The sequence below is a fragment of the Mastigoproctus giganteus genome, chromosome 4, assembly GCF_048544385.1.
Source record: "Mastigoproctus giganteus isolate SK-2022 chromosome 4, ASM4854438v1, whole genome shotgun sequence".
Classification (NCBI taxonomy): domain Eukaryota; kingdom Metazoa; phylum Arthropoda; class Arachnida; order Uropygi; family Thelyphonidae; genus Mastigoproctus; species Mastigoproctus giganteus.
In genome coordinates this window covers 14,641,162-14,667,388 of record NC_143578.1, presented here as the reverse complement: position 1 = coordinate 14,667,388, position 26,227 = coordinate 14,641,162, and the positions used below count along the sequence as shown (strand labels likewise).

The following is a 26,227-nucleotide window of genomic DNA, read 5'->3' as shown; positions in this document are numbered from 1 at the left end:
CCTTCAACATATACCATATGTATTAAAAATTAAAATGAAGTTTTTTTCCATGCTATTAGTGAAAAACAGAGGGGTGGGCATTTTATGGATGAGCATAACAGATTTGTAACATTTCAGACAATGGGCACTGCTGTTTAGTTTCTTCAGTTATCGGTGATTGATATCAACTAAAATATAATGCTGAAGTCATTTATTTCTAATGCAGTAATAAAACATCTGAAAGGGTACTTTTGTACTGCAGGTTTGGTTTTACTTTCCTTATATATATGGACACAAACAACTGTTTGATTTTTCCAGCTTTCTTTTCCTCCTGTAATTTTTTTAAAATTTTCTGCCTTTTAATATATTTTTATTGTAAAATGGGGTTTGAAAAGGTACAGTTGTTGTTACGGTGTTGTTGTTACGGTGTTGTGTGCATAATACTTTTATTGGCTTTTAAGCTCAGTGTTTTGATAAATGACATTTGATAAAACATATGTTCTTTAATTTCATGCGTACCAAATTAATGGCAGTTTGGTTTGCAAAAAACTTGCTGGTCATATGGTTCACAAGTGAATTTCTTAATTCTGTGGGTGCAATAGTACTGGTGTGCATTCTGCAACTGGATTATTCAGCATCATAGAATGTGCAGTACATAATTTTTTTTTTTTTTTTTTTTTCAAGAATTGTGCATCCCTTAGAATAGAAGTCTTATCATCTTTACATAAGTTTTTTCCTTGTACAGCTTTCCTTAAATCTAAGAATTTAATCACTGCTCATTGAACATAAATTAAGCAGAAAAAGTTTTTGTAAGTTTGCTTTTGTAATGACCTACATAAAATCCTTCAACGTAAAATAAGGAATTATTTATTTTTTAAATTGTTTTGTTTTAATTAATTATGTTTTATCTGTGGAAATTCATGTATGTTTGGCCTTTATTCAGGTTTTACTTTAAAACATTCAATAATCCTTGGAAAACAGGCCTTGAGCTTCGGTTTGCATATCACAACTTTCTAGTGGCAACTGATATGTCGGTCATCACTAGAAAGTTTTGCGATTCAATAATCCTACAATATCAGGGCCCATCATATTTAAATTTGTCTCATATAAACTTCCCAGTAGTGTTTACAGGTGCTGATTGCACTCTGTTTTTTTCTGACGCAATGGTTTTAAAGCTGTTCTGGAAAATTGATGGTCATTATCAAACTAATTTTATTTTATTTTATTTTTATGTTCATATTTGGCATGTGTAGCAAAAGCCAGGGGCTTCCTTGCATCAATATGGCTAATACTAATACAGTCAGCCTAACAATTCAGAGGATGACAATGGCTTTACCTAAATCAACACCACATATATAAACATAGAAAATTTTTACAACAATTGATGAAATACTGTTGAAATAATATTGATGAAATACTTATAAATAAAAAAAAATAAAATGTATAAGTAAATACAATAGGAAGTGAGGACTCAGTAAACTAACAAAATTCTATAGAATTAAAATTTAAAAGGTGTAGATACATCATAGATAACTCTTAAGAAACTACGATGGTAGTTTGAGAGGCATCATTTGCTCTCTATCTCATATTGTGCTCTTCCTTCACAATGAGTTGCCATGGTATTGCACTATCTCGAATAACTAACGCTTCACTAATAGAGAAAACTATTGTTACTTATTCTCAGTGAGTACCACCACCCAGACGGCACCGTTTCAAAGCTATTGGCCTATCATCAGTGGATGGGCAGGTACCCTGGTATTGCAGACATGACAATCCAGTTATGAAGATAATCACACAATATGAGAGATGCCAAAAGGTTTATATGATAATATTTAAAAATAACTAAATGCACAAGGCATAATACGTTAAGAGTTTAATATCTGTATAATATTGGTGTAGATACGCCATAGATAACTCTTAAGAAACTACGATGGTAGTGTGAGAGGCATCATTTGCTCTGTATCTCATATTGTGCTCTTCCTTCACAGTGAGTTGTGAAGGAAGAGCACAATATGAGATACAGAGCAAATGATGATACAGAACACAATTTTGTATCCTCATTGATGATTAATGAGGATACAAAACATAAACTTTAAACACAAAACACAAACTTCACTTTAAACTTCAGTCACTCCTGATCTTATTGCGAACACCAGTATTTGAATCATTTGTTTTTAAAGTTGAAGGGCAGCCAGAGTGAGGATCATCTCATTGTAAAATTTAGAGAGGGGGGGGGGGACAAGTGGCCCCTTTAAACTTTTTTCAAAGACTGAAAAAGTCTTTGAAGGACACAGCTGTTTTTAACATTTTATGGATTTATTGCACTTTTTCCTAATTTGAAAAAATTTGATGCACATTCACTGCACAGCAAAAATAATTTAAAATGTGACAAAACACATTTTAAATTATTTTTAAAAACACCTGTTTACTTGTGTGCTAATTAGGCTGACTGACTGCAAATAAACGGCGATTCACACATTACTGTGTCTAGACAAGTCAGCAAACATATTCCGACAAGTAACAGCTCAGTACAATGCTTTAATTTCAAAGTATGAAGTCAGTCCTCCCACTTTTTGAAAAGGGAGGTTGTATAGCTCGAATAGTCTTTTCTGTAATGTGAGGTTGATAGCCCTTCAAAAGTATTTTTGACAAATTCACTATAATATAATCTTTGCAAGCCAGTAATAAATATTTAAAAATTTAAACCAAACTGCTATTATTTCACCATAATAAGCACAAGTAAATGTTTTAATCTTGAAATAAAATTGAAATGCAGACATGTTCTGCATTTTTATGACTTTCATAACAGTATTTTATCTGGATATTAAACCCTTTCCTTCATGAGTTTACTGAACATGTACAGGCTGATTGGTAATGTTCTCTACTGATGGGCTCTGTGGAATAAATTTTTTTTTTGGAATTTTTATAGAATTATAAAAATGACACTTTGTGCCTGAATGATTTTAAATACTAATTTTTGCTTATTTTGACTTGATTGCAAAGTTGAGTGAAATTATTGAAAAAATCAAATCAGAAAATTTTTAAAAATTGTTTAAAAAATTCATGATTATTATTATTTTTAATACAGTAATATCCTCTATAATATATCTATTTATTTATCATTTAATCCACTTTCATATAAGAAATTGGAGAATTTCAGCTTTTTAGTAAAATCAGACAACAGCCAACAAATAAGATCTTTATTTTTCATAGTTGTTACATGTTGTGAGCTATTAAAACTGTGTCTAGTATTAGCTGGAAATGCAAATAAATGAGAGATATCAGCATGTATTGGAAGATTTCAAATCAGTTTGCACATTTAATGGACACTTTGTTTGAATTGTATATGAAATGCCTTGGAAAACAAATTTACTTTGTACTCTTCAGAGCCCACACATGCACAACATAAATTTACATGGGTGTACTCATGAACAGATTAAATGAAATCATGTTATGTTCAATTAAAAATTGTCTTGCATGCAGTCGTTACTATGTGCACCCTAGGTTACCAATGTTTGTTCTTAATTCTATGATAGAGTAGTGCATACAAGTGTAATGTATTATGTTAATGATCAGTTGTTTATATATGCCTTTTTACTAAAAATAATTGAGTTGTATTGTTATGCTTATTTTGGTAAAAAAACATTTTTTTTCACTTGAGGATATCAATTTATATTTTTAAGACATGCAGTCGAAACTTGGTATCAGAATTTGAGTTGACTTCTCCTCGCATGAGAGTATCATTAGACAGTGGTCTGAATAATGCCGATCTCTTGACATTAGGCAGTCCCAAAAAGGAATCGACTAAGTATTCTCCAGTGAGATGTGAGTCGCTCTTAAATGTCTCTGATGAAAAATCATCTCTGTTCGAAACGCCTACTAGACATTTCTCAGTTTCTAATAAGGAGAATTTTGCCTTCCCATTTATTCCATCAACCAAGAAATCAAAGAAAAGTAAAATTTCTGTGAAAGGATCTGAAAAGAAAGGTATGTGAAATCAGTATTGTATAGTGTTAAAAAAAAAAAAAAAAAAAAAAAAACTTTAGACTATGATTATGTTTTATGGGAGAAAAATTGTACATCTAACTGTATTTTTTAAATATTTAAATATAATTTTACTTTGGAGAATGAGAAGGAATTACAAAATAAAAACTAGTACGCTTATCACTGTACAGTTGAGCCTCACTAATTCTGACTAAATGTACCGTTGTATTATCATTTCATAATGTTCTGTTCTTTATTTTTCTTAGAGAATAGGAATATTTTCTGCATTCTTCATCAGTAGCAAATTTATTAAAGAATATTGGGGTGACGTTTCTTTTTTCTTCATTTTCTGCATTACAGACTTTTCACCTCGAAATTCCATTTCTGTTTCATCTTTTTCTAGCTGCATTTTTACACCATCTTTGATTCCATCTAAATAAATAACAGCATCATTATTATTTAATAGCTTATTTTTGTGCACTTACTATTGCACTCTATCTTACTTCATTCCAACTTGTAGTCCGCTTATAGATGGCACATTTTATAATTTTTAATACTGGTGTATGTTTTCCCCTCTTGTCAGAATAGTCAAAAAAACCAAATGCTCTTCAATTCTTTCCTTTGATATGAATTTTTACAGCTGAGTATGACTCTATAATCCATAGGTTTTATGAGAGTTACAGTAAAGAAAGCAATTTTGTATTGCCATTGTCACTCAATAAAATTTCAATGGAAGGATGTTCAGGGTTCATTATGTAACAATGAAAATGCTTTAATGTTTTCAATTGTGTGTAACTTTTTTATTTTTTGAATGATTTACTTTTAGTATTAATAGTGGCCAGATGGTGCAAGGAAGTTGGGTGATGCAGGCTTTTGCTGCATCACCCAAAAAAATAAGATTTCCTTATTCTGTCCTAAATACAATGATGTTCTTATTTTCATAATAATTACACAATACACCAACCGATGTTATAAATAGTGTTATGTTTATTAAAATAATGTTGTTAATAAAATAAAATTTCAATAAAAACTGATAAAAAACTGACTGTACAATATAATATGAATTTAAACTGCAAAGAATTATTTACAATAAAACAATGTAGATGAAACACAGGATGATAAAAGCGCTAAAATACCGTAGCTTTCAGAGGCATCCGCCTCCTTTTTCAACAGTGAGGCTTATCGTATGGCACATGCTTAAATATCAGCAGGCTCATGGTTCTCAGCACATGGTTCCACAGGAGCATGGGCAGTGCTCTCCTCATGTGCACTGGAACCGGAAATGGCTCGAGAGTGTGCCAGTGCTCTGAGAGAAATACCATTAATAGAGACAGGAGAATCTACATTCATCCCCTCTTCGAGGCAGTGGTTCTTGGACGGGATGAGCGGTTCTGCCTGGCACACTCCCAAGCCATTTCCAGTTCCAGTGCACATGGGGAGAGCACTGCCCATGCTCCTGTGGAACCATATGCTGAGAACCGTGAGCCTGCTGATATTTAAGGATGTGCCGTACGATAAGCCTCACTGTTGAAAAAAGGAGGCGGATGCCTCTGAAAGCTACGGTATTGTAGCGCTTTTATCATCCTGTGTTTCATCTACATTGTTTTATTGTAAATAATTCTTTGTCGTTTAAATTCATATTATATTGTACAGTCAGTTTTTTATCAGTTTTTTTGGAATTTTATTTTATTTTATTTATAACATCGGTTGGTGTATTGTGTAATTATTATGAATATGAATATTCCCAACCCCAGAGGCCTATTTGAAGATGTCTTATTCTGTCCTAAATACAACGATATCCTTATTCTGTCTATTTTGTAAATTCCTCTGACCCTATGTGGCCATCCCAGAGTATAAATGGAAAAGTTATTGTATGGTGAAGCAAATGAAGTGCCACAAGATGTGGAATATTCCTAAATTACATACTTGCACTTGTAGTTGATGCTTAATGCATTTCTAATTTGTATCTTATGCATTAAGAAGGTGCTACAAATTACACTATAGGGAATCTCTTAGTGTGATTTGTAGCAGTGCGCAAACTATTTCATACAACTAAATTTGAATAGTAATAGGAAACAAGTAGGATAGTGTCTGTTAAAGAGATGATTTTTTGATATCGTTAATTATAGGTTGATTAGAATTCTCTTCCATGACCTCTTGGAAAATACTTAAGTGAACTATTTCAGAAACATAATGCAGTAAACATAAATTATCATTGCTGAATCAAAAATTGAATAAATTGAATCTGATTAATTCTTATATAGAAACTATACTTTTTTCATTTTTTAAAATTACTCTGGTCTGAAGGCCTCATTTTAGAAAGGATGTTGATGTTATGTGGTTTTTAGGAGCATTAGCAACTAAGGCCAAGCTGAAATTATGGTTCATTTTTATTTAGGTACACCTTCCCGTTCCCTCGATACTGCTCTTCACGAGTTAACTCAGATGCTGACACCTTCATCTTTATCTAGACGGTGAGAATTCAAAACTTAATGAATCCTTTATTTTAATAATAGTAATCACTTTGAACATTATTAAAACAGTACTCAGCAAAGTCCTTGTAGACTCAGACAAGGTTGTGTGTGAGTGTGAGTGTGTGTGTGTGTGTGTGAGAGAGAGAGAAAGAAAGAAAAAAGAACAATGTAAGTTAACACCTTAATGGTGATACACCAGATTCGGACATTGCTGGGCTTTAAGACTCCAATTTTCTTTTTTACTGAGGGGAAAAAAAATTGGATTTTTTAAAATTTTGCTTGTATACCAATGCCATATTAATTACTCTTTATTGACCTTTATTAATAGATTGCAATACTTATTAAATATAATTTTTTAAATTAAAAATTTAATTTAAACCATGTATTTTTACCATATAAAAATACAATACCATGTATTTTTTATACATGGTATTTCCAGAAAAATAGAACTTAATTAACCACTTATTGGGTGTGCAAAAAACCATAACAGCAGCAGGTTCATTTTGCTGTTACTTCAATCATTTTTATGGAGAAAAAGTGGGGGAGGGATGCTACGATGTGGTCACAAAGGAACTGGATGCAAAAAATAATTTTGATATTGTATACTGGGATTTCAAGAAAGCTTTTGATACTGTTGCAAATGGAAGACTGCTGTACAAATTTTAGCGGTATGGAATTATTGTATGGGCAAGTCGCTGCAATGGATAAAGGGATGTTTGAGTGGGAGATGGCAGAGAGTGATAATAAATGGACACTGCTGTACATGGACTAATGTTATTAGTGGAGTCCCCCAGGGTTCGGTGCTGGGCCCATTGTTGTTTTGTGAATTTATCAATGATATCAATGAAGGTATATCGGCTTAATGTCCAAGTTTGCAGATGATACAAAGGTTGGCAGGGTTAATGACACTAAAGACAGTATGCTACTGCAACAGGATCTAGAAAAGTTAGGCAGATGGGCTGAGAAGTGGCAACTGAAGTTTAACATTGACAAATGCATGTACTGCATATGGGTAGCAGTAACCGAAGAGAAACGTACCAACTGTGTGGTACTACACTCAGGGAGTGTAGTACCACACAGTTGGTACGTTTGTTTGTACAGGGAGTGTAGTACCACACAGTTGGTACTTATACCTCTTGGTATAAGACAATGGTCAGGCCACACCTTGAGTACTGTGAGGTCTGGAGGCCTCATTTTAGAAAGGATGTTGATGTTATGTGGTTTTTAGGAGCATTAGCAACTAAGGCCATATTGCTCCGGGTATATGCGGTGGTCATTCCCTGACCTTTCCACATCCTCCATATTTGGTGGCTCATGGGCTCGAACCCCAGTCTAATCAAGAAACGTGTGCTATGCACTGCTGCTCCTGCCCACCTGGCTACGGAGGCACCTTTTAGGAAGGATATAGAGTTGCTAGAACGACTACAGAGAACGGCAACAAGATTTGTGAGAGGAACAAAGGGGTGCGCTTACAAAGAAAGGCTTAAGTCCTGCAAGTTGCAGCATCTGGAGACTAGGCACCTATGAGGTGATCTGATTGAGGTGTATAAGGCCTTGAATGGTTTGAGCAGGCTCAATGCTGACGGGATACTTCCTCTTGCTCAAACTAAGAACCTGAGGGGACATAATTCAAATTGAGGAAAGACAGTCGTAGAATAGATGTGCGAAAATTTGTCTTTAGCCAGAGGGTAGTTGATTGCTGGAACAGACTTCCATCTGTTGTTGTGGAAGTTGATAGCTTAAATAAATTTAAGGCTGAACTAGATAAACATTTGGAGGTGACTGGATGGGTGAAATGGGAAGGGTTTTTTTTTTTTTTTTTTTGCCGATGCTGTATAAGCTTTCTTTCTTGTAGCATACGCCTCCACTATGTTCAATAGGGAAACTTAAAAAAAATTAATTTTCAGTTGTGATAGTACATCCTGTGATAAGATTGAAAAAAAAGCAGAAATTGAAACTCTGTGGAAAGTTACCATAGCAGTGTATATTTTTTGACATACGTGGCACTGTAAAGAATTTGTTTATGGTTAAACTTTCTCTATTAAAAAATACTTAATGATGGATATCAAAAATGAATAATTATATTGGAGGAATACTAAAATTCACATTTAAATAATTTTAGATATTTAAATTTATATGTTTACTGATTTTAAATTTGTTTTACTGTTTGCTGTTTATAAAATACATCAAACGGACCAGCTAGATGTTAATTCTTCTGGACAAAGAAAAAAAAATTACAATAGCCATTCCAAAACTGCCTCAATTTTTTCTGTTCATCTCATGTGATGTTAAATAATGGACAAACAAAATTGATAATTTTTGGCTGACTATATAAGCCTGCCTCCCTTATTATTTTTTTCATAATACTAATTATTATTATTTTTTTCAATATCTTTAACATAAACTATACCAACAGTATACCTTAATAGAATTATGCTTATTCTTTATATGCATATGTTGATCTTTTGTTTCTCATATTGTCAGTAATACTAAGTTATATTTAAAATTGTGTTGATAGTTGTTAATATTTAATAAAGTCTATAAAAACTGATAAAATTCTTCTGAATTTTATTCTCTATAATTTTGAAGTAATATTTTCAGATTATCTCTGTCTGGGGTGCCCAGCATTTCCCGTATTGCATTCCATTGCCATTCTCAAAATTACTTTTTAAGCAGCTTAAGTTTATTAAAATATCATATACAGTTTCACTAAAAGATGCAATAATTTGACATCTTGTATGGATGACTTTCTGGAGTGCTACTGGCCTACATGGTTCTATATTTTATCATACATTTGTTCAATTTTATATTAATTTTACTATTTCTTAATGTATGGAATTTGAGTTCTCCTATTGATTATTTAATTATTTATTTTTATGTAGGACAAAGTCAGTGGAATCAGATATTGATGTTTATTTACATACACCACAGCAAACTCGTATTTCAAATGCTTTGAAAGATTCTTCAAAGTTGTCTTCATCTGCTCGTAAGTTAGTTGGAAGTATTGAAAAAGGACTAGATCGTATAAAAAATATTATGCTTACTCCTCACAAGCATTTTATGTCTTGCTCAAGTTCGCTTGCCCAGAGACCAAGAAAATTTAAGGTTAGTAAAGTTTTATACCCTCTTTCTTTGAATTTAATCAAGTGAAGTTTTCTGACTTATAAGAATCTGAAATCAATTTTAAAATCAATCTCAAATAATAACAATCCAATATTTACATATATAAGAAACATTTTTAAAAAAAAATTATCATCATCCAAATCTGTTATACCTAATAGTGTATCAAGTCACTGATAGTACAAATCATTCCTTCCTGACTATCATCTTTCCAATAATTGTTTTCTTCCTTGATGTTCTTTTTTCCTGTTAGATCTCTGTGCTACCCAGAACACACCCTCTTACCTTTAATGCCTGTGTAGTGCCATCAATGCACTTTTCCTCTTGGATTGCCCGTAGGTCTGTTACCATTTAAATTTCACTTTGAATATCTCTTTAGCTATATTCTCCTATCACCCACCCATTTTACATGCCTATGCCAATTTAAGTTTTCCTCACTTATCTGTGACTTGGTGTTAGTTACCCCAAGATTTTTCTTATTTCCTCATTTGTAACGCGGTCTTGCATTGCATCCATCTGTTAGTTTCATTTATTTTTCAGAAGACTAGTTTCTGAAGATTCTAATTTTTGACCAATTTTTTTAAAATTTCTTATAAGTAGCTAATTTTTTCTCTTGTCTAATTCCTCTTTTTCTCCAAATAACTTAAGTGATTCCTGCATTTCTTTTTTTTTTTTCCATGTCTAATCTTTTAACTTCATTAAATATACATTTTAAACATGCAAAACTATTAACTCGTTCCCAATTTTGTTTATATTTTATTTTGTTTATTTATTTATTTAGCCTGCACGCAAAATTTTATTTGTCTCTCCATAACTTTTGTTTTTGCAATTAGTTTGAATGCTAAATTCCCTGTTACCTTTATCTAATTTATTTGTGAATTCTTGAAGATCTTGCAGGCTACTATTTAACAGCACAATATTATGTGCTTATAATAATGATCCAGCTTTTACATATCATTTTGTTAGGAACTTAAAAATTATAATAAATGGTGATTAGGTGCAGCCCTGCCTCACTCCAAGTTTAACCTAAAACCATTTTACAGTGCTTAAAGCCTGACTGCAGATTTACCATTTTTATTTAAATTTTTATTCTCCTTAAAAGATTATCCTTGATGCCATATTTTTCTAAAATTTGAAAGAATGGGTTTCATGATCAACAAATATTAAATACAAGTTCTTGCATTCTCATGAGTTTTCTATGATATTTCTTAGTTCATATATTTTATCCTGGCATCCTTTTGTCTAAAATGTTCTTCCCTGAAGTTACATCACTTCTAACCCTCTCCTCTAAGATATGCATAGATTTTACCTGATTCACTGAGGTGTGAAATTCTGTAATTTCCACGTTGTTTTCCCTTTTTATTGCCCTGGTACAACTAATGCTTTGGGTCAGTCTCCTGAATTTTGTCCTTCAGAAACTTTATTTTCCATAGGCATTAACTTAGTAATAGGGATGGTATCATGTCTCTAGCTGTGTTATTTAACAAGTTGTCAACATATTTACCCCATATTTCTAAAACTCCTTTCTTTTCTGTTATTTTAGTTTTGTCCCCATCAATTAAAATGCCTTTATTTTTAGTTATTTACTAGGTGTGGCTAAAATGAAATGGGAATCATTGCTTTCCAGTGTTTTTTTTTTTTTTTTTTTTCCTGCACAGATCAGCTTTTGTTTCATTGCAATTGGTTAAGTTTTGATTGAACTGTGCCTCTTTTAAGTGAATCAGTGTTTTTACCCTTCAGCAGAAAAATGAGTGATCATAATTTAGAGCAAAGAATTGCTATTAAATTTTTAGTGAAACAGTTTAAATGGTACAGTTATGTTGGAGATGTTATGGAAAATGTACAGTGATGAAACCACAAGTCAGCCATTTGTAAGAATGGTAAAAATGGTTCAGAGAGGACTGGAAGATGCTCACCCACAACAACAAGAACACCACCAACTTCAGTGATAGATGAGAATGTTGAAAATATTTGAGAGATTATGCACCAAGACTGCCGAATGAGCATTCAACTAAATGCAGAACAGTTACAAATTGACAAAGAAACAGTAAGAACAATTTTGACAGATGGTTTTTGTATTGTCACAATGCACCATGTTATTCCTCTGTTGCAGTGAGAGAATTTTTAACGAAAAACAAGATCACAACATTGGAGCAACTTGTTTTCCAGATTTGGAGCCATGCAACATTTTTTTTTCTGTTTCTGAAAATTAAAATCCACTTCAAAGGAAAATGATTTGAGGAATTAGTAGACATTCAGAAGAACACAATACAGCAATTAAAAGCAATATCTTCTGAAGTCTTCAGCTTCTATTTTAGATTCTGGAAATCGAATGGGGCGCTGCATAGGCATGGCTGAAGAGTCTTTGAAGGGGGATAAAACATTGAAATTGTTGTATTTAAAATAATAAATGGTTTAAAAATTATTTCTCATTTGTTTTTAGCCGCACCTAGTATTAACCCAAATCAATGGTGTACCTTTTCTAGCCTGCATGCAACATATCGATAAAGTTTTATAATATCAGTAATATAAATAAATAATTTTATAAAAAAGATAACAATACTTGAATATTCCTAATGGGAACTGTTGTTGCATATTTGTGCACAATTAACATTTCAGTTTTCTCACCTTTCATTTGTCCTGAAATAAATACTTTTTAATAATATAAACTATGGGTAGCAGTGGGCTTGTATATTTTCCTTTGCAGACTGATGAAGGGGTCAGTAAAAATAGAATTTGTAATGATTTTGGCCTTTTTATTTCCTTTTTTACATTTAAAAAAAATGTTACAGGATATTATTTTGTTCTTTCATGTCATTCTTTTTGTCTTCTTCATGCTTCTTTTTTCACTTAAGTTTTAATTCTGTAATTATGTTTTATTACCAAACATTTATACAGGTATATGTTCCCCCCCACCCCTCTAGTCTTGCTATTCAAAGATTATATTCAGGAGAGATACAAACAGCCATTTAGGCAGTTATATTCAAATGTCATGTAATTAATCATATTGTTTAACCTTTAAGGATTGTTTAGCTATAAAGGAATTTATTTTTTAAGAGCTGCTTTTTCTTCAAGAAAATGCAATCTTATTTGACTTTTATATATAATAAGATGTTTTTACTATTTTTAAAATATTTTTTTTAATAATGTATGTGGTGTATATATATTTTTTAGACTCTTCATAATGTATCTACAAGTACCACTGTAGGTCCTGAATACCTTTTGGACTCTCTCTATACTGCTCTTTTAAAGAAAGGCATTGTCTGTAAACAGAAAGGGTTAGTATGTTTATCCTTTTAACAACCTTACTTTCTAATCATTATTTAATATGATATGGAGTATCTATCCATAAGGTATTATAAATCTATGCAGAACCTAATACAAATTTTTATGAATATTTTCCTTATGAAATAGACCTATTAGAACTGAAAGATTGCAAAATTTACTAAGATGGAATTTCTGTTCATTCTGGTCATCTACCAATACTCATAAGTATGGGTGTAGAGTATAAATATATAATGGCAATTCAGAAAATAAGACAGTTTGCATATTAATACCATGTGAGTATGTTAGCATTAGCATTAGTAGAGGCATTTGATGCAAGAAAGCAAGCTTATGCAGCATCAGCCAAAAAAAAAAAAAAAAACCCACTTCCACTTCACCCCTCTGTTCGTTCAAAATACCTGTCCAGCTGAGCCTTAAACTTATTTAGGCTATCAACCTCCACCACAAGGGATGGAAGTCTGTTCCACCAACCAACCACCCGCTGGCTAAAGGCAAATTTCCGCACGTCTATCCTACATCTGTCCCTCCTCAATTTGAATTTATGCCCTCTCAGGTGATTTTTCTGAGCTAGAGGAAGAATCCCATCAGCATTGAGCATGCTTAAACCATTCAAGGCTTTATACACCTCTATCAGATCACCTCGCTGGTGCCTAGTCTCCAGACACTGTAATTTGCAAAACTTAAGCCTTTCTTCGTAAGAGCACCCCTTTGTTCCATTCACTAATCTTGTTGCCCTTCTCTGTACTCGTTCCAGCAGCTCTACATCCTTCTTGAAATGAGGCCTCCAGACCTGTATACAGTACTCTAGGTGTGGCCTGACCATTGCCTTATACAATGGAATTATCACCTCCTTATCCCTGCTGGAAAAATTCCTGTATATCATTGACAATACTCCATGAGCTACTCTTGCAGCCCGTCTGCACTGCTCAGAGAACTTCATATCTGCCTGCACAATCACCGGGCGCCTCCGTAGCCAGGTGGGAAGGAGCAGCAGTGCGTAGCACATGCTTCTTGATTAGACCGGGGTTCGAGCCCGTCACCACCAAATACGGAGTATGCGGAAAGGTCAAGGAATGACCACCGCATATCCCGGAGCAATATGGCCTTAGTTGCTAATGCTCCTAAAAACCAAATAACAAACAAACAAACAAACAGCACAATCACCCCCAAGTCCCTTTCATTCTCTACCACTGTCAGTGTAGTACCACAGAGTTGATACGTTGCTCTGGGGTTGCTTTTTCCCTTGTGTAGTACTTTACATTTGTCAATGTTAAACTTCATTTGCCACCTCTCAGCCCATCTGCTCAACCTTTCCAGATCCTGGTGCAGCAGCATAGTGTCAGTAGTGTCCTTGACAACCCTGCCAACCTTTGTATCATCTGCAAACTTGGACATTAAGCTTGATATACCATCATCAATATCATTTATAAATACAGAAAACAATAATGGACCCAACACTGAGCCCTGAGGGACTCCACTAATAACATTAGTCCACGATGAGCAGTGTCCATTGATTACCACTCTCTGTCTTCTCCCCCTCAACCACCCCTTTATCCATAGCAGCAATTTGCCTCCAATGTCACACTGCTCCAATTTGTGTAGCAGTCTTCCATGTGCAACAGTATCAAAAGCCTTTCTAAGATCCAAGTATATAATATCAAAGTTATTCCCTGCATCCAGTTCTTTTGTGACTGCATCATAGTATCCAATCAAGTTGGTCAGGCAAGACTTCCCCTTAACAAAACCATGCTGTGTCTGAGCTATAACTGAAGTCTTGTCTAAATGATCCTGCAGTGCTTCTTTAACCAGTGCCTGCATTAATTTTCCTGGAACAGAAGTTAAGCTCACAGGTCTATAATTACTTGTGTCAGCCTTTGATCCTCCTTTGTGAATTGGGGTCACATTTGCACATTTCCAGTCTATGGGTACCTCCCCTGAGTCCAAGGAAGCTCTCATAATGATGGCTAAGGGTTTGCTTACTTCCTTTGCTGCCTCCTTTAATAAAACTGGATAGATCCCATCCACCCCGGGTGCCTTTCTTGTGTTTATCTTCAACAGTTTCTCCTCCACTTTACTCCCAGTTATTTCAAGATTCTGTAGCTTACTGCTAGAGTTGAATACACCTCTGGCATTCCCCTTGCTGAATAACTCCTCATGTGTGAATGTCGATGCAAAATATTCATTTAGTTTGTTAGCTACCTGAGCAGGATCATCAACAGTTGACCCATCAATATCGAGTGGACCAATCTGATTCATCCCCTTCCTTCTAGAGTTTACATAAGTAAAGAACTCTTTGCTGTTTTTCTTTGCATCCCTTGCCAAGGATTTCTCGTAATCTGCCTTCGCCTGCCTAACCTCCTTTGTAACTTGGTTGCATATCAACTTGTATCTATCATAGGCTTCTGTGTCATGTGTTAATTTGTAAGTATCCCATGCATTTTTCTTCTCTGCCATATGCCTCATTAGTTCATCTGACATCCATTTTGGCCTAAACCTTGAACAATATTTCTTAGTTGGTATGTAAAGCCTAGTAGCTTCCAAGATAAGTTCTTTGAATGCTTCCCATTTTGAATTTGCTGTTGGTAACATCATCAGTTGGTCCCACTGTATAGAATTTAAATACTGTCTCAGTCCATCGTAGTCGCCTTTACGGAAGCAATAACCCTTCCCTTTACCCCTAATGGTAGTTACCTCTTTCAGTAAATCCCACTTCAGCACACTGTGATCACTGCCACCTAGTGGTTCATTTATCTGCAGATTCTTAATGCATGAAGAATCACTGCTGATAATCAAATCAAGAGTATTACTCCCTCTAGTTGCCTCCCGAACATGCTGATGTAGAAAACAATCATCCAATAAATCCACAAAAGCCCTGCTAGTGTGTGAGTAACCAGCCCCCAAATTCCAGTCAATATCTGGGAAATTAAAATCTCCCATTATAAGACTCTCTGATTTACTGGCCCACTCTATTTCCCTGTACAGTTCCTTATTATACTCATCAGAGTCATTAGGCCTATAGCACACTCCTACTCTCAATTTTGATCTCCCAATGCTTATGTCACACCAAACTGACTCAACACTGCACTGTCCAGCGATGTCGACTGGCTTCACTTCCTTGGTTTTTATGTGTTTCTTAACTAATAGCATAACCCCTCCCCCCTTCCTATCCTGTCTATCCTTTCTGTAGACGTTGTACTCCCCAAATTGCATTTCTGCATCCCTTATATCTGTGTGACACCACGTCTCTGATATCCCAACAATATCTGCATTTGATGTTTTGAGCAATACCTCAAATTCATCAAATTTATTTACTAAACTCCTAGCATTGGTGTACACGCAAGTATACCTGCACCTGTTTCTATTCTTAGCTACCCTAACACAACCCATGTGTTTACTTGTACCGCAATGGCTCCCAGCAGTCTCTGAAATACCATGCATCTTGTTTTTCAGGCTTCTGCTCATTCTAATAGAAGCAGTGCAAGAATCTCTTTCACCTCTGCCAGTGGCTACTGTCAATCTATTGGTCTTTGTCTCCCCCCAAGCTAGCAGTTTTCCGACCCACCTAACACTGCCTCGATAGCATCAGCAAATATTCTTGCACCCTTTCTATTTAAGTGTATTCCATCCCTGTAGAAGCAATCTCTCCTGTTAACAAGTACAGTCCAGGCTGAAAAAAATTCTACCCCTTGAGCCTTGCACAATCTTTCCAGGGCCGAATTGATCGACAAGGCTCTCATCATATACTCCCTCCTATCGTGTCTGGGCAGAATTGCAGACACTTTCAAATTCAACCCTAATTCTCGGCTTTTGTTCAACAGTGACCTGTACTTGTTAAGTAATTCTGCCGGTCTCCTACTCTTAATATTATTAGTGCCAACGTGTACAACTATATCACCTTTTGTGCCCTTAAAAGATGATATTCGCTCTACAACGTCATCAACCTTTGCCCCTGGCAGACATACCCTGGTCCTGTTCCACCTATCTTTTTTACAAAGCATGTTCCCCGTTTCCCTGACAATAGAGTCACCAACAACTACTAGTTCCTTTGGGACCAGCGCATTCTGCCTTGGGGGTTGTCTCTGTGTCACGCGATGCCCAAGTGCAAGCTCTGGCGTTGATGTGGGCAGCTGAGAGCTTGATGGGCCCCTCAATTTAGTTTCTTCGAGGGCATCCACCCTGTCCTTCAAGCTCTCATATAGGCCCACAAGAACGCCGAGTTGTTGCCTGATATCGTTACACTCCTTGCATCGCGCACACACAAAGACATCCCCCTTGGCAGTATCATGTCCCGTACCCGATTGCTCTGCAAACATCAAGCAAACAGTGCATTTTATAAGGCTGTGAGTCAGAGGACAACTGCCTCCTCAGTTCTGCTCAGAGCCACAGCGCTTCCATTAGCTTGAGCCTTTTGCTTTGCTGCTCTGGTCTGAGTCATGATTCTATTAATTTATTAATTAATTATGTTATGTTATTAATTATGTTAAATATAATTAATTATATTACGTTTGTAATCTAAGTCGTTATATGTATTTATTTAAACGTACAATTTAACTCCTAACGAAGTTCAACTAACGCTATCTAGTACGGCATACAACTGTCGTATCACAATGGCGGGAAAATTACGAACGGTACCGGAGTTGAAACACGTGGAAACCTTTACCGATACTTTTATGCAATTACAAGGCCGAGTAAAGAATAATTACACCAAGTTAATCAGAAAATCACAAAATAATGTTATACTACTAAATTTAAATCAAAAGTTTTAGAAAAACAATAATTTCAAATCAATAAATAAGAAAAATCCACTTAGCGGCTTGGAACACGACCGTCTCTAGTAGCCTCGTCAGCAGACTCTCGTCAGCAGACCTGCTGCAACCAAATGTGCTTTTATGGGCATGAAGCATATTACATACTGAATAAAATTTAAGCACATTTGGTTGCAGCAGGTTTAGTGTGTCTTGTGCTGTGGTTTGAACACATTGGCTTCACTTTTGGATTGCATCACTATTGAACAACATGCAGTAATTTTATTTTATTTTTGTAATCTGAGAGAGATTAACAGATGAACATTTGCTCAGTGCAGTAAAAGTATATCACTCTAAGCAAGTAAGGTGTAGGAGAAATGGTTAAAAATTTAAATTTGTACATCTCCCTACGGCAGACCGAGTTGATTGACAAAGAACATTTGGGTTATTCAAGAATGTCAAAAAGATTGATAACATTCCTCAAGTTAATGATCTTGTTTAAGAAAAATGAGATTACCATCAAGCAGGTGTCAAAGCATGGAATGGAATGGAAACATACTTCATTGCTAACAACCAAAACATTCAAAATTGTGCCTTCTGCCAGTAAAGTGATGTCAACCCATCTTTGAACACTACCAGGAATGTGGACAGACTGTTAAACACCAAGGATTGCTCTCAAAAGGAGTTATTTTGCATCACAACATTGCACAGCCTCACATGGCAACATTGTGAGTGAAGTAATTCCACAATTGAAATTTGTACATCTCCCTCACTATTGGATAGTCGGTATCTTTTCCTATCTGAATATACCTTTTAAGACCATTCAAAGGAGTATCAATTTTCAAATGATGAAGAGGTAAAAGACATGATTCATACTTGACTCGAGACACAACTGATGTATTCTTTGTTGAGTCAGGAAGAAGATGAACCAATATAATAAGTGTTTGGAAAAGCAGAGTGGGTCTCATTCCGTTGCTTCTCCAAACAATTGTAAAATGTGATTACATTGAAAAATTAACAATAACCATTTGTCTGTTTTTCTTTTGCAGTTTAGTAAAGCAATAAATTGTCTTTACTTTTTGGATTTCTCTCTTATGTTACTCTAAAGTCTTTTAAATTTATTTCTTTCCTACTTGTTAGAAATGGTTCAGACTGCATTATGAATATGAAAACACTTCATAACAGGAAAGCTATTAAAAAGGGAAAAAAATGTAAAAATCAAAAATTGTAACTAGATAGATGCAATTTTTCAAATTTCACTAAAACAAGTTAGCTTTCCTTGGTGAATAAAATGCTATGTGTGAAAAATTTACATCAGAGGGAAAGGCAACTTGAAGATGAAGGCACTGAACTAAAATAAACTGCTATGACTTGGACATTGTTACAAATATGTCTAATATCACTAATTATTAACCTACAATATATATGTGATAGACAGAAACAAAGAAATTAGGCTTGAATCATTATTATCGATAAAAATAAGGTGGAAGAACCAAATCTCAAAGCACAATTAAGTAGTATTGAGATTAGTCCTGAAAATGACTAGTTGGATTATTTTTAAAAACACTATGCATAAATTGTCAATTTTTACTGCAGAGAATTTCTTTAAACAGATTCATTGTATTCTACTCTTTCCTATTCTTTGATAAACTTGGAAGAGATTAGTCACCCAGTTATTTCATTTAATTTTTATTTTTGTTCTTTATTTTTAAATTTTTTTCATTATTCTTTTTTTTTCTTTTTTTTTTTTTCTGATGCTGTTAAGTTTGTTTCCTTGCATCATTTTTTGAATACAGTCAATTCTACTATAATGCACATTTTAGCAATACAAAATTGTCCAATGCAACTGATATATTAGGGAACAATGCAAGTAACGCGATTTTCGCATTGGCTCATGCGTGATTTTGTCTACAAGTAACACCAGGTGAACACAAAACCTGGCACCAAGCTGAACATAGCTGGTCAGCAATACATACACGTTTATGAAGCTTAAAAAAAGTCAAATGTGTGAGAGCTATATTTCCCATTTACTGTATTGGTTGGAGACACACTGTTGTCTTCGCTGTATTCACAAGATAACAGGTGATATTGTAGGCAGACTCATGTTTTCAGTAGCTCACATTTTTCTGTTCAAACAGAAATTTTGTGAGGTGTGATAGCATGAGCAGAGGAGCATATTTTTGGAGGTCACTACCATAAAACAATAAAAACAATTTGCAGTTCCCAGTTTTTATTGACCTTTTCTGTTAGTGCAATCTAATTATAAATGGGTAGTAAACTTGATCTTATTGCATTTGTGATAATATGGGTAGCTGGAATTCTATGGTTTTTATGTTGTTATGGTGAAATGTGTTTCCCTTTCCATGAAATCTTCAATCATATAAAAAAACAAATGATCAGAATCTTCTCTTCAGTCAGTACTATTTTTTAAGCTTCATAAATTTGTTACCCCATATCTCACTTGTACAATTTGTCACTTGCTCACTTTTGCAAATTGCAAGAAAACATGGAGTGAAGTGTCTAATTTTTAAATTTTGAATACATATTTTCGAAATACATGTTAATTTCGAATGTAACTAAAATATTTGTATGTTGCTGATATAGCCTATTTGGTAAGAAATAGTAAAGCTTTTCATTGGAAACTTCAAATAGTATCTAGAAACATGTAATTTTCTTATATTATTATAATAGAGCTTGCCTTATTAACTCAGACTTGTTTCATTTGAACTTTGCAACCCTCAGAACATCTTGCCAACATCAGCTGTTGTGACAACAAACAAGAATTCTTGATGTGTGCAAGCACTACTTTGACCCATATCATCAGACAAATGTGGGTCTATGTTACCCTTCTCCCCCCCCCCCAACTAGCAGTTTCCCTGAACCTTTAAGGTATCCTCAATAATACTGGCAAAAATCATTGCACCACCTTTTATTCAAATGAAAACTCTGTCAACAAAATAGATTCCTTGTACCTACAAGTGTGGGCCATGCTGAAAAAAATTTTTCCCCCAAGAGTCTTGCAGACTCCCTCAAGTATTGAGTTAATCTACAAGGCTTTCAGCATATAATCTCCTGTCGTGTCTGGGCAAAATTGCAGACATGGACACATTCTGACCTAACTCGATATTTTTTCAGCATGGCTATATTTATCCAACAGATCATCAGGTCATGTTTGTTTAATATTGTTAGTCTCCACGTGAATAATAATGCTCTCTTTACCCCACTTTAAAATCTAACAGTATGTTGGTAATATCAGTTGTTGCCCCCAATGAACACCCTGATTCTGGTCCAACTATCTTTATTACTTATGAAATCCCAATCAAATGTATACTAATATATTGAAAATAATGTTTATTTTAATCAGTGCTTCAATTTATGTTGTTGCTTTGTTTCATTTGTGTTTTTGCTTCATCACAGTTTACTCATGTACAGTGGAAGTACCCTCATGGGTAGTACAGTTGGTAGACTCTCACCGTCCTCCCCACACCAGGTGGAGAAGACCCGGGTTCGAGTCCCGTCAATGACGTGAGGAATTTTTATGAGACTTTTTCGCAACATGGCTGAATTAGTCAGTCTCAGGAGAGGGTAGCATGCCCCCCCACCCCAGGAACTCAGGTTTTTTGTCCAGCAAACAGAAAATTGACCTCTGAGCACGCAATTTACGGATAGTATAATCACAGAGCAATATGGCCTTAGTTGCCAATGCTCCCTGAAACCTTATCACAACAACAGTGTGGAAGTGATTACATAACATTCTGATTTGTTATCAAACTCTGACACATTACATGTCTACTACTGTTGCTTGCTTTGTACAGTTCTTGTGGTTATCAGTGTTGTTACTCTGTTAAAAAAAAAAAGTACTGTATCTGTACTCCTATCAATGTGACTGTTTTACAGTAGAGTTTTACAACCCTTTTCTAATTCTTTATGTTTTGAATGATTTGTATAGATTTTCAGCGACATTGACAATTTCATTCTTACTGATGACTTTCTCAAAGAAATAATGGACAGTCAAAGTATTTTTTATTGACCAATTTTAATGTTTTCTTCCTATCCACATCCACCTTTTTATGTACATATTTCTGCTTTGCATCAATAAACAATTCTGAACAGCTGCATTCTTGTTTCTTTGGTTGTTTGGTATCAATTAAGCTGTGCCTCAATGATTATAATAAGTGGTGTCCACTGTCGTTACTGCTTAGCAATTTCATTATATAATGAGATAAAAAGATTAAATATTAAATTACATTTTTTTATCCACACAAGAAGGTAAAAAATTCTTTAATTTGAAAAACCAATTGCATATAAACAGCTGTTACCTTTGATTGGGTATCTCAGTAGTAGTTTATTTTTTTAATTATTCAAGGAACTAAATGAAATTAAATGTATAAGTTAAATAAAATCTCTTAAATATACAATAAATAGATTTCAGCATTTATTACCATTTTTTAATAAAAAAAATGGATATTAACCAGATAAAAATAGATAGATCATTTCTCTTAAGTTTGCTGTTTTTTACTTTATATTATTGTCTCTTTTCTTCAGTAATGTCTGAGTTTTGTGACAACTGTAAAATGAGGGTAGAGAAACTTTTGCACATTTCAAGCCATCTGAAACCCTATAGATTATAGTTTTAACTACTATACATTTAAGTAACAGATTATTAATGCATAGCACAAGAATTACACATACTGTATATTTCTATTATTACTAATAGTTTATTTGATTACAATTATATTATATTTATAATAATGATTAATGTAGCATTTTTCTTATGGTAACGCTATATTATAGCTTTATTTTGATTTATTCGATTATTATGCAGTCAGATAAATCATTTGCCACAAAGACTGCAAAAGTTATAGTTATAGAGCTATAATCTCATTTAATTGCAGTTGTCTTTGGAGTTAACTGTACCACTTTTTGCAGGTGGGGTAGTGACATGTATGACCGAAATTTTTCATCAGTGAAACAAGACAAATTTCAGCCATAAATTTCTTACTAATTTCTAAAATGACATGCTCAAGCAAACTCCCTTGTGAGAATATAACAAATTCAATGTGGACTAATTTCGAATGACCATTTAAAAAAAAATCTAAAAGAGACCAAACGTACATTTTGTGTCAGTCCGTGCCTAATCATATGGAACTTTTCATTCACTTCAAATCATTATTTGTGCAGTTTTCATTAAAACTACATGCTGTGTGGAAAAGGATGGACTGATCTTGGGGAATCTCCTCTCAAGACTGGAGGAATTCTCTCTCTCTCCTTCCCCCCTCCCCTTCATGTGAAATTTATACACACTACATCAATACCTCATAGTCTTGGTTATTTTTTCCAAATAAAACAAAAAATTTAAGGCAAACCACACACAGAAAACACAATTTTTGAACACTACACTGGTGCCACATACTCTTAGTTGTCTTAGTGCAAGTTCAAAACAATTCAGGTGCCCTGTTTGATAATCCCTCTTTCTCAGGTTCATTATTAGGATGATGTGCACTCTGGGAGGTTGTATTCTCTGAGCATTTTTCAGAGTTGGAACGGGACTGAATAAAAAAAAAAAAATAGAATTTGTATGAGGAAGCAAAGTAAAAATTATTTCAAGTTAGAAACATATTTGATTACAAATTGTTTAAATTGAAAATTAGTTTTTAAATTTTAATAGTCCCAAGTTTTTGCACCCCCATTGAAAATATAAAAGAAAAAAAAAATTTGGGCACTCTAGTTGCATTTCATTTTTATTAATTTTCTCCATAAAAATAATTTTATCTGTCTGTCTCCTTCAGGTATATTATTCAAGGCAAAATGCATAATAATTATGGGAAAGTAGTCCTTAGCTTTGAACTTGAAGTTTGTCGACTTGCCGACACCCATTTCCTAGGAGTGAAAAGAAAGCGATTGAAGGGCGATTCTTGGCATTATAAGAAAGTCTGTGAAGAAATATTACGTTTGGCACTCTTGTAAAAAATGTCAATGTATTAAAACTAATTCATAAAAAAAAAAAAGAAATTGTATCATATGTAATGTATTTTTTATTTTTTGTACAGACTACTTAGATTGCTGGCTTTACCTCAGTAGCTGTCCAAAAGAATCACTTTAGTTTCATATATTGCAAATTAAAACTATATTTGTATTAGTATTGTGTGATCATTCCCATTTCACATTCATTGAACAGGTAGTTTCCAAGCAGAGTTTTATTTCTGTGACCAAAATATTTACATGAATTACTAATTTTTGTTTAAATTAAAATTTTTATACAGATATTCCTGTAGCACCAAAAAATAATAACTTATGCAAGTTATTAATATGGAATATCCCCAAAAAGTTATTTAATTCACTTAAGTGTATTTATGAGTAATTTATATTTCCTTAGTAAAAAAAAAAATTAAAGTAATAATTCTGAATTGCTAACACATCTTTCAAATTGAAACTTTGTAAAATGGGAGTTTGTATTATGATGTGTTACCTTCTCTGTTGTTTTTTTTTTTTTTTTTTTATATGCTGATTTCAAAACAGACGTGTGTGTAAGGATTTTCCACAAATTAGAAAAAAAGAAAATATGCTCTTTCTTATTTTGTAAATTTATTTAATTTATCCAGAGAACTGAAGATACGCCACAGCAAATAATTTTCTTTGATAAAATTCTAGATATATTTGTCTCAAACGTGGTTCCTTTTTCATGCATTATGTCAGAAGTCACCCCTTCAGTGGGACTGTAAGGAATAAACCAAGCTTGAGCTTATATCATAATTGACTTGTGTGGTGTGAGGTAGCAGGAAGCAAAAGTAAAATAAGAGTGGGAGTGTGATTCAACTAGAAGACTGAAGAGTATGATGAGGACCTCTGTATGTAGATACAAAAATTTTTAAATCGACTAGGTGACCATTAGCTGTATCAGCATATTAGCAAAAGCTAGGGTGCAAGGATGTTCGGGATCTGATCTCACAATCCTGATAATACAGAAGTCCATAGTAGTGGTTCTGTGGAGTGCTAGATGGATGATGACAACTGAGGTGTTGGTTGTTGAGCAAAGAGAAAAGGGTTCTAATTTCAGAAAAGGGGGATGAACAGTCGAAGATGCTAATATAGCTGCTGTCAGCTTTGAAAATAATAAAGTGAGGGATAATATAGTTGAATTATGAAATTATTTTAAACCTGCCACAAATGCATAAATACTATTAAGAAAATAGTGAGGAGGAGAAAAATATGTAGGTGGATGAATACAAAAACTAATTTAATAATTAGTTTCTTATTCACCAGTTTAATTAAGCAAAAAATAAAACAGATGGAACAGTTATAGAGCAGCAGAAGAAAGCCCAAAACCACGTAATTTCAGTTGATCTGTAATAACTACCATAGAAATGGTTTGGCTGGAAAGGGTGAATATGAAAAATTACTGGTTAAAAGAACAGAGGACAAGGAGTTTTACACATAAATGCCAAAAAAAAAACAAAAAACAGGAAATTGTCAGTCCATTATGTAACGGACATTAGAAATTCAATGATAGCCTAGTTAATACATTGAATGGATAATTCACATCAATCTACAGATGAATTGTTTCAATGTGAGGAGAAACTGCTAGTGAATTTTACTGTATAATCAGCAATGTGGAAATTTCAGAGGATTTTTGGTTAAAAAAAACTTCAGCCTTAAGACAAGTAAGAGCCCTGGGAAAGATTATATACCTAGACATTAAAAGAAACAGTGAGGGAATGTTTCAGATCACCATGAACACTTTGTTAGACTCAGTTGATATCTGTGGACTAGGAAGTGACAGTGCATTGTTAGTCCAAAAAGGTTCCAAGAATGAATTGGTTACTACAGACGAGTCACACCCCAGTGATAAGGAAAATAATAGCAATTAAGAATGAAAGATAGAAGCAGCTAGATAGATATTATTTTGTCAGGTAAACAGCATGATTTTGTAAAGAGGAAACAAATTTGGTAAATTATTCAGTCATCAAACAGCAGAGTCATACATATCAGGTGCCTCTGTAGCCAGGTGGGCAGGAGCAGCAGTGCGTAGCACATGCTTCTTGATTAGACTGGGGTTCAAGCCTGTGACCACCAAATACGGAGGATGCCGAAAGGTCAGGGGATGACCACCGCATATCCTCGAAGCAATATGGTCTTAGTTGCTAATGCTCCCAAAAACCAAATAATAACAACATACCTATCAGGAAGCTAAATGATTTTGTAATAACAGAGCAAAGTGGAGGAGAAATTATTGAAGTTAAACATAAAAAAGGCACCTGGGGCAGATGGAGTCTATCCAGTTATGTCGAAGGAGGCAATGAGGGAAGTAAGCAAACCCTCGGCCATAATTATGAGAGCATCCTTAGATTCAGGGTACGTCCCCACAGACAGATGTGCAAATGTATCCCCAATTCACAAAGAGGGTTCAAAGGTCGATGCAAATTATAGACCTGTTAGGGGGAAAAATGATGGGGTCACTGATTAAAAAAGATGCAAAATCACCTAGATAAGACTGCAGAAATACACTGGTGTGCAAAATTTAAGAACCAACACTATTTCTAAAGATTACAACCACAAAATCAAACAAAACAGCCTGTGGCGATTTGCATAACTGGCCTTTCAGTAGAAAGCTGGTGCACATGCAAAAAATTTGAATCATAA

The 26,227-nt window shown here is 34.2% G+C and overlaps 1 protein-coding gene across 1 annotated transcript in view; it reads left to right on the top strand.

The window, feature by feature from the left end:
- The window catches only part of LOC150086423 (maternal embryonic leucine zipper kinase-like), a 92,802-nt gene extending 69,248 nt beyond the window's left edge, over positions 1-23,554 (top strand). The window contains exons 12-16 of the mRNA XM_090372162.1: positions 3,663-3,966; positions 6,362-6,437; positions 9,320-9,542; positions 12,732-12,835; positions 23,377-23,554. Of these exons, the coding sequence (XP_090228288.1) occupies positions 3,663-3,966; positions 6,362-6,437; positions 9,320-9,542; positions 12,732-12,835; positions 23,377-23,554 (885 nt within the window). The remainder of the gene's footprint in view (positions 1-3,662; positions 3,967-6,361; positions 6,438-9,319; positions 9,543-12,731; positions 12,836-23,376) is intronic.
- Positions 23,555-26,227: the final 2,673 nt, after the last annotated feature.